The 15,837-nt window shown below is 34.5% G+C and overlaps 1 protein-coding gene across 3 annotated transcripts in view; it reads right to left on the bottom strand.

Moving 5' to 3' along the window:
- LOC128216805 (voltage-dependent calcium channel subunit alpha-2/delta-2-like) overlaps positions 1-15,837 on the bottom strand; it is an 83,768-nt gene that overhangs the window by 31,256 nt on the left and 36,675 nt on the right. The window contains exons 11-19 of one of the 3 annotated variants that reach the window (XM_052923469.1): positions 15,684-15,773; positions 15,180-15,302; positions 13,108-13,189; positions 12,317-12,366; positions 11,841-11,933; positions 4,012-4,101; positions 1,732-1,788; positions 1,287-1,364; positions 586-663 (exon numbers count right to left, since the gene is read on the bottom strand). In XM_052923469.1, coding sequence (XP_052779429.1) covers positions 586-663; positions 1,287-1,364; positions 1,732-1,788; positions 4,012-4,101; positions 11,841-11,933; positions 12,317-12,366; positions 13,108-13,189; positions 15,180-15,302; positions 15,684-15,773 — 741 coding nt within the window. The remainder of the gene's footprint in view (positions 1-585; positions 664-1,286; positions 1,365-1,731; positions 1,789-4,011; positions 4,102-11,840; positions 11,934-12,316; positions 12,367-13,107; positions 13,190-15,179; positions 15,303-15,683; positions 15,774-15,837) is intronic. The other 2 variants (XM_052923470.1, XM_052923471.1) reach the window with 2 other exon arrangements.

Raw genomic sequence — 15,837 nt, 5'->3', positions numbered from 1 at the left:
ATTAGTACACTCAACAGTCTACTACTGTTAACTCATCAGTCTACTAGTGTACACTCAACAGTCTACTAGTGTACACTCAACAGTCTACTAGTGTACACTCAACAGTCTACTAGTGTACACTCAACAGTCTACTAGTGTACACTCAACAGTCTACTAGTGTACACTCAACAGTCTTCTAGTGTACACTCAACAGTCTATTAGTACACTCAACAGTCTACTAGTGTTAACTCAACAGTCTACTAGTGTACACTAAACAGTCTACTAGTGTACACTCAACAGTCTACTAGTGTAGACTCAATATCAAATAGTAAACACAGCAGTCTACAAGAGTACACTCAAAAATCTACTAGTACACACCAGTTTACCAGTACACTAAATAATGTACATGTATAGCATATACATGTAGTCAACTTTCCACACTCAAAAGTCTACTACTATACTCAAACGTATACTAGTGTTCACTCAATACATCTGTAGTTTACTAATGTTCACTCAATTGTCGCCTAACCTAAACTCAATGTTGATTTATATACAGTATAATAAATAAATATAATAGAATCAATTAAGCAAAGGTTGTACAAGTACCGTCATTGTGTCCAGCTTCGGGTGAAATACAACATAGCCATTGGGGTTGACGGCAAACGGGTACCCATTCGGTCCAAACTGGAACAAACAAGTCAGAAATGAAATGTCAGGGGGCCATTTCAGCAAGAATTTAAAGAGTGATTTTGTACCTAGGAGAGATTGTTAACAGTGCAGTATTACTAGGAAACAAAGCCATTCCTTGGAGTCATGATGAAACAGACCACGAGACACTCGTGCTAAATAACATTATATACATGTATATACAGGTCAAGAATATCAATGGCGATATTTAATCTGCATTTTATTCTTATCATGAAACAAGAGCTCCAACTACCACAAAATACGCTCATCCTAATTTTAGGACACTCAGTTTGGTGGTCAGTGGTTGTACAGTAAGCCAAATTTAGAGAGTGAAGACTGGTAATAGTTTTTGCCAATTCAAAGGTCATAACTCTTGAGTGACTGAGGCGACATTGAACCTGACCATGATATTCTGCCCATACACCTTCTGAAAATTAAGTGATGAATGGAAAAAGGCTTCGAAAGTAATCGATTGGACAACATACTGGATGCTGCCTGCCACAGGTAAATCTATATTACAGCCTGTTCTATGAATGGGCGTATGAAAATGGATGATACTACATATCAAATTTACCAAAGCAGTTTTCTAAACTTAAATAATAGCAAGCCCTGCTGCGCACCATTCTGAGAGGTGCTCTCTTGAGCATGGAATCGATGGTAACGTCAATACCCATCACACCCAGGATTGTCTGGTTAGCCTGCAGCATAAAAACATTACACATACATAAGGGCACATACATTAGGACACATACATTTGGACACATACATTTGGACACATACATTAGGACACATACATTAGGACACATACATTTGGACACATAAGACAAATACAGAAAGGAAGTAAAACAAGGCTGGAGTATATGGAATGTCGGAAAATCCCTCACCCCTGTCCTGCCATTCTAATATCAAAATAATTACTCTCTATAATACATCTGGTCATGGTTGTATATTAACAAAATGTTTTAATTTATTTTATAAATATTTAATTCATAATAATAATTTAAGGATGACCAATACTTGTTATAATCATTTGAGGAAGCAAAGCAGGTTTGTAGGTAAACTCACAGTGCTTGGTGTTGTATTGTAGACTGGCAGTGTGACTGTTGTCATCATACCCAGACCCTGTAAGTACGGACCAAAATACTTGCAAAATGGTTAACTTGCACAAACATTTAATGATAAACAAAACTATACTTAATTATGTTGAAAGATACACTTTTATTTTATAAAAGAAATTAACAGGTTTAGAAATTTAGTGTCAAATTACTTTGGAAGAATTATGCATTTAATATAGAAACACTACATTAATTTTGCTTTGACAGTTAAACCAATATGATTGATAACTAAACTGAATAAAGTAAGATTTCATTATAAAGGACATTACATTTTATAATTATTAGCATGTTTCAACAAGTAAGTAAATATTTAAAACCACATAATCTTTAATTTTCCGGTGCTTGAAAATGTGACAGTTTACGATGCTTTTCTCATTACAAAACATCACCATATTCAAAATACTGTAATCTGTACACTAGTGGAATCACAATGTCATCAAGAGTACAGTGATTATTGAACAAGCAACATGCAGGGTAGGAAGACAGACAACAACACATGTTATTTAAACATTCAGATAAATGGAAGAAATAATAGTTTTGTTAAAAAAAGTAAATGCAAATCAAATTAAGAATAAATTGTTACATTTCAATTGTCGCAAATGTATTCACTTAGTCTTGTTCATGCAAAAAAGCATAAAAAAACAATTTCATCAAGAAGAAAAAAATGTGTGTATAATCAAGATCTACATTTTTTACTTTTACTCAACATTTCACCTAAAGATTTGTTCCAACTAATTAACAATTTGATACTTCAAACCCTCTAACTAAGATCACAACAAGAACATCTGTACTAACATTGACATCACAAGTATACTGGGGTAGCTTTTTTTACAACTGTACGATAGGGTAGCTGCTTTTAACTACAAAATCTAACACCCTACTATACCAGTGTGTCAAAGTATATATTGTCCCATTTGAAATGCTTTTCATTTTGAATAGCTGGCGGTCTTGCGACAACTGGCACATATTCCTTTAAAATACAAAGTTTTGGCATATTTTAAGACACATTTAAAATCACAACTACATTGTCTTCACAATATATACTTTTTGTAGAAATTTGAGGACTTACTAAATATATACCCATGTCTTTTTTAGTCTACAAGAAAACGCACATCCACAAACTTCTGTTCACTAGACCATTTAAAGTATTGTTAGCCATTTTTATTAATAATAATTACAACCATCAATTTGAAAATATAACATACTGATACATTATCACAGGTCATTTTAGCAAAGCCTGCCTCAACTACGTTATAAATGTATCATACAATAATCTGTCAACATAAGAACACTTTTTGATGCAACATCATTTAAACGTTCAAACTAAGTTTGAAATTCATATGAATCATCCATGTCATTGAATGTAAATGTGTCTGTCCTGAAAACCAAAGTCAGTGTTAGTAAAAACTGTATTAACTTGTGTAACATGGCATAAACATGGTGTGTGTCAGTGTCTGTGGGATACATACACAGCTATCATCAAAACCATCTGACCTGTCAGGACATACTAGTCAACAATTTAAGTCATTATATAGTCTCTCTTTAGCACTACAATTTTGCCAACCTGAATAAATTTCTGTGTCTTTTATTTTTGTATGCTTAACGGTAATTTAAACCCGGCAATACCATTGTAGGTTTCAAGCTCCAGTTTCCAGCCCAACAGGTCAATCTCAAGAACCAGCTGCTTTTTTGTTTGACTTTTACCATTGTTTCTTTATTGGGACTTTAAGGTGGCATTTATTGACTTTAAACCCCAAATGGTGGGACTTTAAGGTGGCATTTATTGACTTTAAACCCCAAATGGTAACTGAGATGATATACAAATATTGTCAAGTAAACACAAAAAGCAACTGATTCTCATGTTATTCTAGTTTTGTTTTATCATCATCAAAATAGTTCACTACATTTCAAGCAATTGTTTCTTAGGCATCTTTTTTCAAAGTGAAAGGGTAAAATACATAATTTATATAATTTTAAAGCCATCTAACATTGCTTGAAAATGTTAACACCAAACTTCAGTGATGTTGAAAATGAGGAAAAATGAAGTTTCAATTCAAATGAATTCCCCATACAAGGCAAAGTCTGAGAGTGACACCATATTATAAATCAAAACCACTGAAGGAAGGTGATTAAATAAATAAATCATTTTTGTTATAAAACTGAACAGAAAGTAAACATATCCATGGCCGCTGAGCATTCCGAGTTTTGTCATCAAACATTCAGTGTTTACCCAGGGATCCAGCTTTATAGAAAATTGATACTGCCGCTCTAGGGGAATTGAATACATCTCCATTGCTCGAACTGGATAATTCAGGAAGTCCTAGAGGGTTCAAACAAATATACAATGAGATTATTGTATTCCAGAAGTTGTTAACAACTTTCTGTCCCAACAAGACTGACAATAACTTCGTATTCATTCCAAGAATACTGCTTGGACTAATGAACTTCTCAATATCTGTTGTGTCCTAGTCTTGATGTCCATCTGAGAATGAAATATACCATCTAAAGCCATGCTAAGGAAATCATTTACATGCATTAACAAATATCTCTTTGTAAGAAAAGCACAAACAACAGGCAAAACATCAACTATCTACCAAAACTTTAAAGTAACTCGCTCATGGTTTGAAAAATGTACTTATTTTAATTACGAAATAAAGTGTGGCAAATCATAAGGAGTGTTCCCAAAACAAAAAATGGTAAAACAAAAATACTAAAAGCTGGAACCCTTCAGAAAATGTTGACATTTGCTAAAATATCTTCTTTGAAGACCACAATTTTCATTAGCATTAATAACGTGATTGAAAATTAATCACTACTGTAGTGTTGCGTGATTGGTTGATTGACATTATCACGTGATGTTATCAATGTATCATTAACAGGTAAACATATCCACGCCTTGTTGACTAGCCGGCTGTTTTCTAACTTTTTCTTGTCTTTACCCGAGTGGGTTCGAACCCCACCAAAACCAATATACTTTTTTGCTATAACTGTATTTTTATAAATAAGTGTTTTCAGATGCATTACGGGGAAAACTATTTGTCAGTCCAAAAGAGGAGCGAGTCACTTTAAAACCAAACACTTTCTCAACACTCAACTCTTTTCTTTCGCTATTTTTTCATGCTATTATTGAATACATGTGTTACTATTTTCTTCAAATATCTTATGAAGAAGTTAATCAAATAATTAAGTACTAATATTTCTTTTTTATATCGTAACAGATTCTTTCAACTTGGCAATAAAGGGTGACACACCGGATATATATCGCTGTAATGCTTTGGGTACTGTAAATGTATTTGTGCAAAATTATCTTGATATCACTTCCCAAGTATCATTTTTGCAAGAGGACAATTAGACTTAAAATGTTTGAGTGAAATTGCCCATTTTCTCACTCAACAATGGTGAACAATATTGATGTGTGGAAGGAACACCAGTAAGTGACAACGTGCATGTTTATATCATTTGGTATCAGTGCTCCACCTCTTTCCATACCTCACTCTGGCTTCTGTTTAGAGTCAACACTATTCACAGCATTTCCAAGTGTTAATTAACAGTGATTAGGTAGTACTGAAGGCTTTTTCTTTGTTTATTTCCTATAAATATAATTCTTGCCAGTTTTATTAAACTATGAACTCGACCCATAATCTACAAATCACTTGGTTCATACTCAAAACGTAGTTTGATCCCTGATTATGCTTTGCAGCTGTGAGTTTTCAGATGCTATTGTCACCTTATTCACACTCACTTAATTTTCAAATGCCCTCATAAAACTTGTGTGAATGGGAATAAATAAAATATTGAATACAGTGTAAAAAACGCATGGTTGGTAACGTATATCTATTAATAGTGTGTATTATAGGCATTGACGAACACTCATTTTACATTCACCAAACCACATTAAAAAGAGAAGATAGAACACAGAATTTATTATTATTCTGAATATTCATAATTTAAACCACGTTTTTTTCTACATGATACATTTCAAATAACATAGATGAATGAAAGAGCTTTTACTGTGTCCCGTAAACCTTCACTAGGTGACATATTGTGTTTTCTCATGAAACATGCACGCTGTCAGAGTATGTTTGTAAATCTGTGGAGAAATGTTAGCTTTGGTACAAAATTGTATTAATACGGAATGAATCTATAAAGAATGATCAAGCACGAGGCTGAGTCAACAAGCAGAATGTTGAGCTTAACAAGTCATTTGTAACACCTCACACTTGCTGCTTTTTATACCTAAAGAACTGTTTGCATCATAAATAGACTGCACTTTCAACAATTATGTGTCGCTTATGTTTCAAAAGACAGATAAGTGCAGACATCTTAATCCTTTGATAATAAGGGTTGTACAAATAAATGCGGTATACATGTGTGTGTTGCTACGGCAGATTGTCAGGGGTTGAGGAAGCAAACTAGCAAACAATCACAAAAACAAACCTCACCATAACTCACAATGGCCTCATGCTCTAGATGGGGTAAAACAACAACACAATTAAAACAATACAAATAAAATGCACATCATTCTACAATAATGTTGTAATAATACTACATGTGCTTGGCAAAATAAATAAAGAAGAAATCTATTCTTTTCCTGTAATGTTCTTTTTATGAATGGTTTTAATGCTATGATTTTAATACTGTGAACTTATTTACGTTTGTGTTACACACTTTTTTTTGGCTTTTGTTGGTTGGGAAATCCACAAATTCACGATTCCATGATGACTATTTCAGAGGAAAATCTCATTTTGCTAAGAGCACATGAAATACGACATTTAACACAAAGGAAGACAAAAAAAGGATAATTCTTAGAAATCTACAAACATCAATTCGAATGGGAGAGTCAAAATAAATGAACTGACAGCTGAAAAACAGATGTCTAGTTTGTCAAACATTATTGCCTCCTGAGCGCCATGTTGTCAAGAATATTTGGAAAATTTCATATTGGATGCCTTTGAGGCATCCTTAAGATTATGACCATTCAAAGTGTGAGGAAAGTAGGTACAGCTTTTAATCATGTTCAGATGATGACTGATATTTGCAGATAAACATGTACCGGTATCGTCTTAGCAGCAGGGAATAAGTAAATATGAAGTAAATTTAAATGACCATTATGAGTTATAAAAATTTATAAGCAATAAGACAAAAGTCAAGTTCTTGCAACATTTTAGCAATATATGCTAGTTTATAACAACTAGATCTAAAAAAAACAACTTGTCAAGGATGTCAAGTTATCTCACGGACAAGCTTTTTGCTTTCAAGGTCACTGTGACCTTGACCTAACTACAAGTCAGGCCCAGCCTCCATGTCAAGTTTGATGAACATAGATTCAGTCTTTGTTGAATTATCACTAGGACAAGCTTTGACAACCTTTTCACTTTAAAGGTCACTGTGATCTTGACATTTGACCTGCTGACACCTTAAATCAATTTGGGTCATCTACTGGTCAGGCCCAACCTTTATGTCAGGTTTGATGACCATAGGTCCAAGAACTGTCAAGTTATCACTCGAACAAGATTTGGTCTACTGGTGTATGTAAGGACCGACTGACATACCGACCGACATGTGCAAAGCAATATACCCCTTCTTCTTCGAATGGGGTCATGATAAATAATTATAAACACTGGTGATGTATGTGCACTACCCCAATGCCACTCAACAGCACAGTTACTGCTGATATATTTCCAATAAATTAGAACAGACAATAACTAAAAAAGTGTATCACTGGAAGCAATGGATGCTCCCAAAACACCCATGTTCTATGAAAAGTCAGCAATTGTAGTACACAGAGCAAGTAGGTGATTGGTTGTAGCATTATTATACACAAATAGGGGCATATGTAAGAATAAATTTGAAAGTAAATGTCAAGCATTGAAATATAAAAGTAGCACTTGTAAGTCGCAAATGGAGTTATATTCAGAAAAACCTAGTCATGCTTGCTGTGTAAAGCAATCCTTGTTAATAGTATGTCTGCAAATAAATGTGTTTCACTTTCCTGGATGATGGACAATGGATGGTGGCAGCAATTGTAATTTTGCAAATGTAGCCCAGATTAGCACCCATTTAGGAAAATTATCAGGTAAAAGGGAGACAACTTAATAATTATGCTTGATAGGATTATGGTTCTTATGTACATCCACTATTTGCTACCTACCTATAAACACAATTTCATTCAAATCCCTTAAGTACTTTTCAAGATATGGCCCAGACAAGCATGATACTGAAAAATTGGTTAAGGGGAGATAACTTAGATTATAATAAATAAGATTGATAGGAGTATGGTGCTTGTGCTCTGCAATTCCTCACATTGCTATCTACCTATATACCAGGATTCATTTCAATGCAATTAGCAGTTTTGAAATTATTATCAGGACAAAAGCATGACAGACTGACTGAAGGAAAGACACACAAACAAAGAAGTGACTAAATGCTTCTCCCATCGAGAGCATAACTAGAGCATTGCCATGTGTTGATTGAGTAGTGATTAATGTTTAAGAAATTCACTTATTGAAGAGGCAGTTTGAAAAGGGTAATCTATTCTAAACTACCACAACCAGTCTTTAATGTTCGTCAGTCGGAATTTTCAAGTTGACAATGTTGCTTTTTCTAGTTTAATGATGAAAAAGCACCAGTTCTCCTTAATCCTCCTATGAATTCTCAATAATAAATTGGAACTTCTTGAACTAGGTACTTAAAGGCTGCCTAAGTTGACATGTAAGCAACAAAATCAGTCTCCATTGAAAAATTAATGGCAGTTCACCAAAACTAAACAAGAGCTGTCACAGAGACAAGCGCGCTCGACTATTTCGCCGCTTTTCAGTGTAAGGATTGAAAAGTTTTGGCAAAACATGAATGAATCACTGTTAGATTAGATTTCAATGCAATTATACATGATGTGCGGAGATATTAACATCAATGTGGTTACATGCAAAATTTTAACCAGATTTTTTAAGTGTAATAATAAAGGGCCATTATTTGCAAAACACAGTTATCTAACTTGATTATTCAATTAGGTTGGGTGGTTGAATACCATTGTATAAAGACTCAATGCAATACATCAAGTAGTTGCTGAGATATTATCTTATGTGTGCTAACATGCAAGACCTTAACCAGAATTTCTAAGTCGCATAATAAAGGGGTAAAAATTATAAAATATGAAAGATAGAGTTATCTTATTTGATTAAATAAGAAGTGTAAATGGTTGGGCGCCTGTGTGTAAAGTTTCAATGCAATACATGATGTATTTGCTGAAGCATTGACTTAAAAGTGGTTACATGCAAAACCTTAACCAGAATTTCTATGTTGATTAAAATAGGGGCCATTTTTTAATTTAATGCAAACCAGAGCTGTCACAGGAGTGACGAATACCCCCAAATGCCGCCTTGACACAGGAATAGCAAACCATTCCTTTGAAAAGAGGCCATAACTCCAAGGTTACTGCACACTGCATCTTCTTTTATCATGCATGTATTGTTTTATTTAAATCTGTTGAGTAATTTAGAAGTTAAACTGCTGACAAGAAAAACTAGCTGATGCTCTAGCTGATCTCTTCTGGAATAAGACATCTAGAGCATTCACAAGCTTTTCTTCCAACACGATCATCATCAAATTTTACAAGTACATATTTGGGCTTGAATGCATCCTTATCCACCTGGGAATAAATCCCGGGACTGTTCTTGTAGCCGAATTAACAAGTCCATCTGACAGGCCAATATTTGTAGTAAGCACTACTGTGGCAAATATGCCATACTTAAGTTCTGCTGGTATTCCACTGGCATCTGGTTCAAATGAAGCATGCTGGATTTGTTTTGTTTGTTCATCTTTCCAAGTGTCAATTACTTTTAAGGTAAATATTTGCTCATTTAGTTTTTGAAGGATCTATCGAACTTGACCTGTATCTTCTGATGTTACACCTGTGTACCAAAAAATGTTCAAATCTGTCAAGCCTTTCATAAGTTATCGTCCGGAAACCATTTTTCTATCTTTGGTAACAGTGACCTTGACCCCACCAGCCCCAATATCGAACTTGATCTGTATCTTCTGATGTTACACCTGTGTACCAAAAATTGTTCAAATCCGTTTAGCCTTTCATGAGTTATCGTCCGGAAACCGTTTTTCTTTTTTAGTAACAGTGACCTTGACCTTGGCCCCACCAGCCCCAATATCGAACTTGACCTGTATCTTTTGATGTTACACCTGTGTACCAAAAAAATTTCAAATCTGTCAAGCCTTTCATGAGTAATCGTCCGGAAACTGTTTTTCTATTTTTAGTAACAGTGACCTTGACCTTGGCCCCACCAGCCCCAATATCGAACTTGACCTGTATCTTCTGATGTTACTACTGTGTACCAAATTTTTTTTAAATCTGTCTAGCCTTTCATGAGTTATTGTCCGGAAACCATGAAAACCAACCGACCGACCGACCAAAAAGCTCACGAACTTGACCTGTATCTTCTGATGTTACACCTGTGTACCAAATTTTTTTTCAAATCTGTCAAGCCTTTCATGAGTTATCGTCCAGAAACCGTTTTTCTATTTTTAGTAACAGTGACCTTGACCTTGTCCCCACCAGCCCCAATATCGAACTTGACCTGTATCTTCTGATGTTACACCTGTGTACCAAAAATTTTTCAAATCTGTCTAGCCTTTCATGAGTTATCGTCCGGAAACCATGAAAACCGACAGACCGACCGCTAAGCTCACTCCTATATACCCCCTCAAACTTCGTTTGTGGGGGTATAACTAGAGTTATCTTACTTGGTTACTTAAGTAGATTGGATGGTTGAGTACCATTTTATAAAGTCTCAATGCAATTCATTCAGTAGTTGCTGAGATATTAACCTAAGTGTGCTTACATGCAAAACCTTAACCAGAATTTCTGAGTCGAATAATAAAGGGCAATTATATGCATTAAATGCAAAAAAGAGTTATCTTACTTGGTAAATTAAGTAGGTTGGATGGTTGAGTATCATTGTATCAAGTCTCAATGCAATACCTTGAGCAGTTGCTGAGATATTAACCTATGTGTGCTTGCACGCAAAACCTTAATCAGAATACTAAGTCAAATAATAAAGGCCTATCATTGCATTAAATGCAAACTGGAGTTATCTTACTTGGTTTATTAAGTAGGTTGGATGGTTGACTACCATTGTATCAAGTCTCAATGCAATACCTTAAGTAGTTGCTGAGATATTAACCTATGTGTGCTTGCACGCAAAACCTTAACCAGAATTTCTAAGTCAAATAATAAAGGCCTATTATTTGCATTAAATGCAAAGTAGAGTTATCTAACTTGATTAATTGAGTAGGTTGGATGGTTGAGTTACATTGTATCAAGTCTTAATGCAATACCTCAAGTAGTTGCTGAGATATTAACCTATGTGTGCTTGCACGCAAAACCTTAACCAGAATTTCTAAGTCAAATAATAAAGGCCTATTTTTGGCATTAAATGCAAAGTAGAGTTATCAAACTTGGTTAATTAAGTAGGTTGGATGGTTGAATACCATTGTATAAAGTCTTAATGCAATACCTCAAGTAGTTGCTGAGATATTAACCTATGCTTGCACGCAAAACCTTAACCAAGGGGTGACGCCTACACCGACGCTTCGGTGAGTAGTATAGCTCTCCTTATTCTTCGAATAGTCGAGCTAAAAATAAGATATGAACATAACACAAATATACATGTATGATCCACGTATGAATGAAAACCATATTTGAAGAGAATAAGATTGTTGAAATCAGTGAAAGCAGGCCGCTGTGATCTAGAAGATTCAACTAATAAAATTACTACATTTAAACAAAAGAAAATCCACCATCCCTTCTAGCATGTATGAATATTCAAGTTTATTTTTGTTTGTTGTTTCCTTTACAGATGAAAATGAATAAACATTTAACATAATTAACAAACATTTTCAAAAAGAATGTTTTAGAATATGAGACATCTAATGTAAAATGAAAATTATTTCTTTAAGTCCTCTGTTTAAAAAGATTGCTTGCTATAAGAGATGGTACCAGCACAGTAACAGTTATATGTAGAGTAAGTTTGGTTGCTATCTGTGTACCGGACTGATGTACATATCAGGGTAAATACTCGTCCATATTGTCTCCTGGACGCTTTGTAAAGCGAGCGGCCGCGCTATAACATCAACATACTCCTACAAATGGACAACAATTATACACAATGAAATATCCTACAATCTCACATATCTTGTATTGAAACAAACAATAGATTAAATCTGGTTCAGCTAATGGTAAAGACTTGATCATACCAACATTTAGTCACAACATGTCTATGGCTGCCTGTCATATATATAGCAGTAAATGTCTATAGCTTCCTTATGCAAAGCACTAAATAATTCAGTGTGCAATTGAATGATTAAATAAAACTATGTCCTACAAACTTCATGAAACATTACAAGCATCTCTTTGACGTATTTAATCTATAATTCACTTCAATTTCATCTCCACCATCAAACACTACCTAAACGGTACATACTGTCCTTAAAAGGTACTTTATACGACATTTCAAGACATCTACCTGAACTTTTGAAGTCACAGCTCCCATCGCAGGTATTTGGGAAAAATATCCTGAAAAATAGCATTCACTTGAGGTAATTTTAAACCTATAACAACTAGAAATGTGTCCATAGGACACGGATGCCCCCACTTCGATTTTTTGTCACAGAAAATAAGCCATAATGATTATTCAGGATAATCTCAAGTCTTTTTTTGCAAATAAAGGGCCGTAACTCCTAAATGACAAAAGCGATTTCCATGGCTGTCGAACTTGATCAAGATATTATGGTCACAATCATGTATGTAAAGTTTGGTGAGGATTGGACACATACTTTTCAAGAATTAGATTGGAAACATATATTTTTGAAGTATTTTTGGCAAAAAAGGGCCGTAACTCCTAAATGACTAAAGCGATTTCCATGACTATCGAACTTGATCAAGATATTATGGTCACAAACATGTGTTTAAAGTTTGGTGAGGATTGGACAAACAGTTTTCAAGAATTAGATCGGAAACAATCTTCGGGATGTACGTACGTACAGACAGACAGACAGACAGACAGACAGACAGACGTACGTACGGACAAGGGCAACCCTATATGCCGCCACTTTGTGGGGGCATAAAAACAAGTTTAACACTCATATTTACACTGTTTATCAAATATATATTCACAATTTGCTTATTTATATTATCTGGTCTTTTTTCTGTTTCACCTCACCTCATTGATTTCCGTTAATACAGAGCTGAGCAGAGGAATTTCATTTAAATTAACATAAACTACACAACTGAATCATGTTTTTAATTTTGGAGTACCTCTATTTCTACATGCTATGTTTTTGATAGCTGACACTGGATTGGCTGTTGGCCCCACCGCATAGGTAAACACTCGGTATTTCTGAAACACAAAAAAGGATCAACCAAATGAATTGTCTTTCACAGAAATATACATGTACCTATTATACTCCTGTACTTTTGAATGAAAGGAATTACAGATCTTTAACTTCTTTCCATGAAATACAGTCAAGGGAAGATGTGAAGTTCAGGTTACAGACTACTTTACTCCTGTTTTTGACAACCATTCATTTCCTGACAATTCAGGTAAAATCCAATCGATTTAAGCAATACACAAGGGGCAATGCGGAACAACATATTATAGTATGATATTTTTTTTGACAATAGTCTTTTTTTAACAGGATGTATGGTAAGTGGGCAGTAATTAAAAAGTACTTTTTACTACCATTTATTGTATAGTTTTCAGCACAACTATCAGTATTTTTTTCTCTTGGATTTAAATATTCTGACCAAAAGTCATGCGGGTAGGAAAAATCATAAATTTATAAAAGAAAAAAAAATGAAATGATCTATTGGGATTTGTGTTTAACTGTTTGTAGAATAGTAAGTGATTTAAGTTCATGCCAAGTTTTTTTTGAAAATTTGTTTCAAAAAGCTGAACTTAAGAATGGGAATTCTAAGATTTGACCTAGTGATCAATATTTGACAAGAGGAGACCCAGATCCATACTTTTTCAAGATATCATGCAAACAAGTATTCTGACTAAGTTCCATAACAATTGGATAAAAAACTTTATAAAGGGGGATTTTTTGCTTCTAAGATTTGACCTAGTTTTTGACTAGAGGTGACCCAAATTCATAATTAGTCGAGACAACATACAGACAAGTATTCTGACCAAGTTTCATAAAAATTTACATAGAACTATTGAATTTATGACGGAGATTTGACTTAGTTAAACTATCAACCACACTTTTTTGCAGACTTTACTTTGCGCTGTGAGTTTTCCTTACCCCGGACGTTATCTTACGTGGTGCTTTGAAGTGTAAATTAACAGTAATTTAGGTAGCTGTTTAATTTTCTGAAGGCTATTTATTTACAATATACCTACCCTTACCCAATATACTTATACTTGACAATAATATAGCATAAACATTGATAAATATGGAACAGCCAAAACAGGCTATGCTTCTATTTTAAGATTTCTGAAAATCACCATTGCAAGTGACAGGGGTCATATAACGCACAATGCATGGTTGAAGGCCTTCTTGCCTCATTTTCTGTGGAAATGTCCCTAAACACCAATAATAAATATAATTTATTTGTACGGTACATTCTATTGAGCACTAGCATGACGCCATAGGTCATGGTTCAGAATGGTGCAATATGTTGGCTGTAATTGCGGCAATCATGAATGTGGTTTTTTTGCCAAATTTGAGATATTATGCCCATTAACATCCTTACCAAATTTGGTGATGTTGGACAAAGGATTCTAAAATTATTGATAGGACAAGACTCTCTATCATTTAACATAAATTTGTAATATTTCATTACTTTTGAACTTGTACTTACTATTAAGTACGGGTAGTCAAGCACCATGGCCAGTCCCAAAACCACAAATAATGCTCAAAACCTTATGATTATCTCGAGGACATTATTGCACACATTTTCCTGAAAGCATGTTCCGAATTAACCAACAAATGGCAGTTGTGAACATTTGCAAAAAATTGTAAAATTTGAAAAAGTGTGAAAAACAGATTTTCACCATTAATTTTAATTCTTGATAAGGGCATTTGAGAAGGTAATTGTGAAACGTCTATGACGAGAATTGAATCATATTTTGATTTTGTTTCTATTTGACAGCTTTGGACATATGAGCGATTACTACAATGCAATACATTATTGATGCCGTAAACTTCTGACTTTAAATTTTGAAAATACATTGTAAGACTTTTCATAACAGACTAATGGAACTTTGGGTCGTTTGAAACAACAGATCACTCAAGGTTTTAGCTCGGTCCCTGGCGTCCACCACAATCACAGTTTTAGCTTGTTTGTTATGTTATGCATTTGACAACAAGAATGTAAACACTGACCATTTTCTTCTTTGGATTGTACTTGTCAAAGACCTCTTGTGCCTCATCTGTGCCCCCATCTGTCAACAACATGATCATGCGGTTACACTCCGCCCCTCTCTCTCCAGCAGTCTGGTTCTTCAGCTATGGAAGACACTCACATTCAATCGAAGGCAAGTTAACAAGAGCATCACAAACCAAGGACAGTTAACCCACAGGGAACACAGAACAAATATTCATCAAGGATGGTATTGTGTTGTCATTGCGAACAAATGTAAAAAGTAACATGTCAATAACTGATTTTTAAGTTACAAGGTCATGATGCCAATGTTGAGCAACAAATACAATGATGATAATGACAATGACCAAGGCAATGACAAAGTGATATTGCCAAAAATATATTATTCAAAAACAAACAAGCTTAAAATGATGATAATCATGTGCATGGCACAAGCATAATTGACACTTAATACATTACTCCTGAAATGTTTTCACAGTAACTCCTTAGCTGACTAGACCACCTACCTTATCAAACTGCTCAAAGGCAAATCTAAAGCCAGCTCCAAAGTCGGCCATTCCAATAGCCTGAACATTATCAACTTCTTCTATCAGTTTCTGAAAGTTAAGTGAAGATTGCAACATATTTCAAAAGCATCATCCCTAAAATCAATCCATTGTA

Source organism: Mya arenaria, chromosome 14 (genome assembly GCF_026914265.1).
Source record: "Mya arenaria isolate MELC-2E11 chromosome 14, ASM2691426v1".
NCBI lineage: Eukaryota > Metazoa > Mollusca > Bivalvia > Myida > Myidae > Mya > Mya arenaria.
The sequence above is the reverse complement of the archived record's forward strand: the minus strand, read 5'-3'. Positions and strand labels throughout refer to the sequence as shown.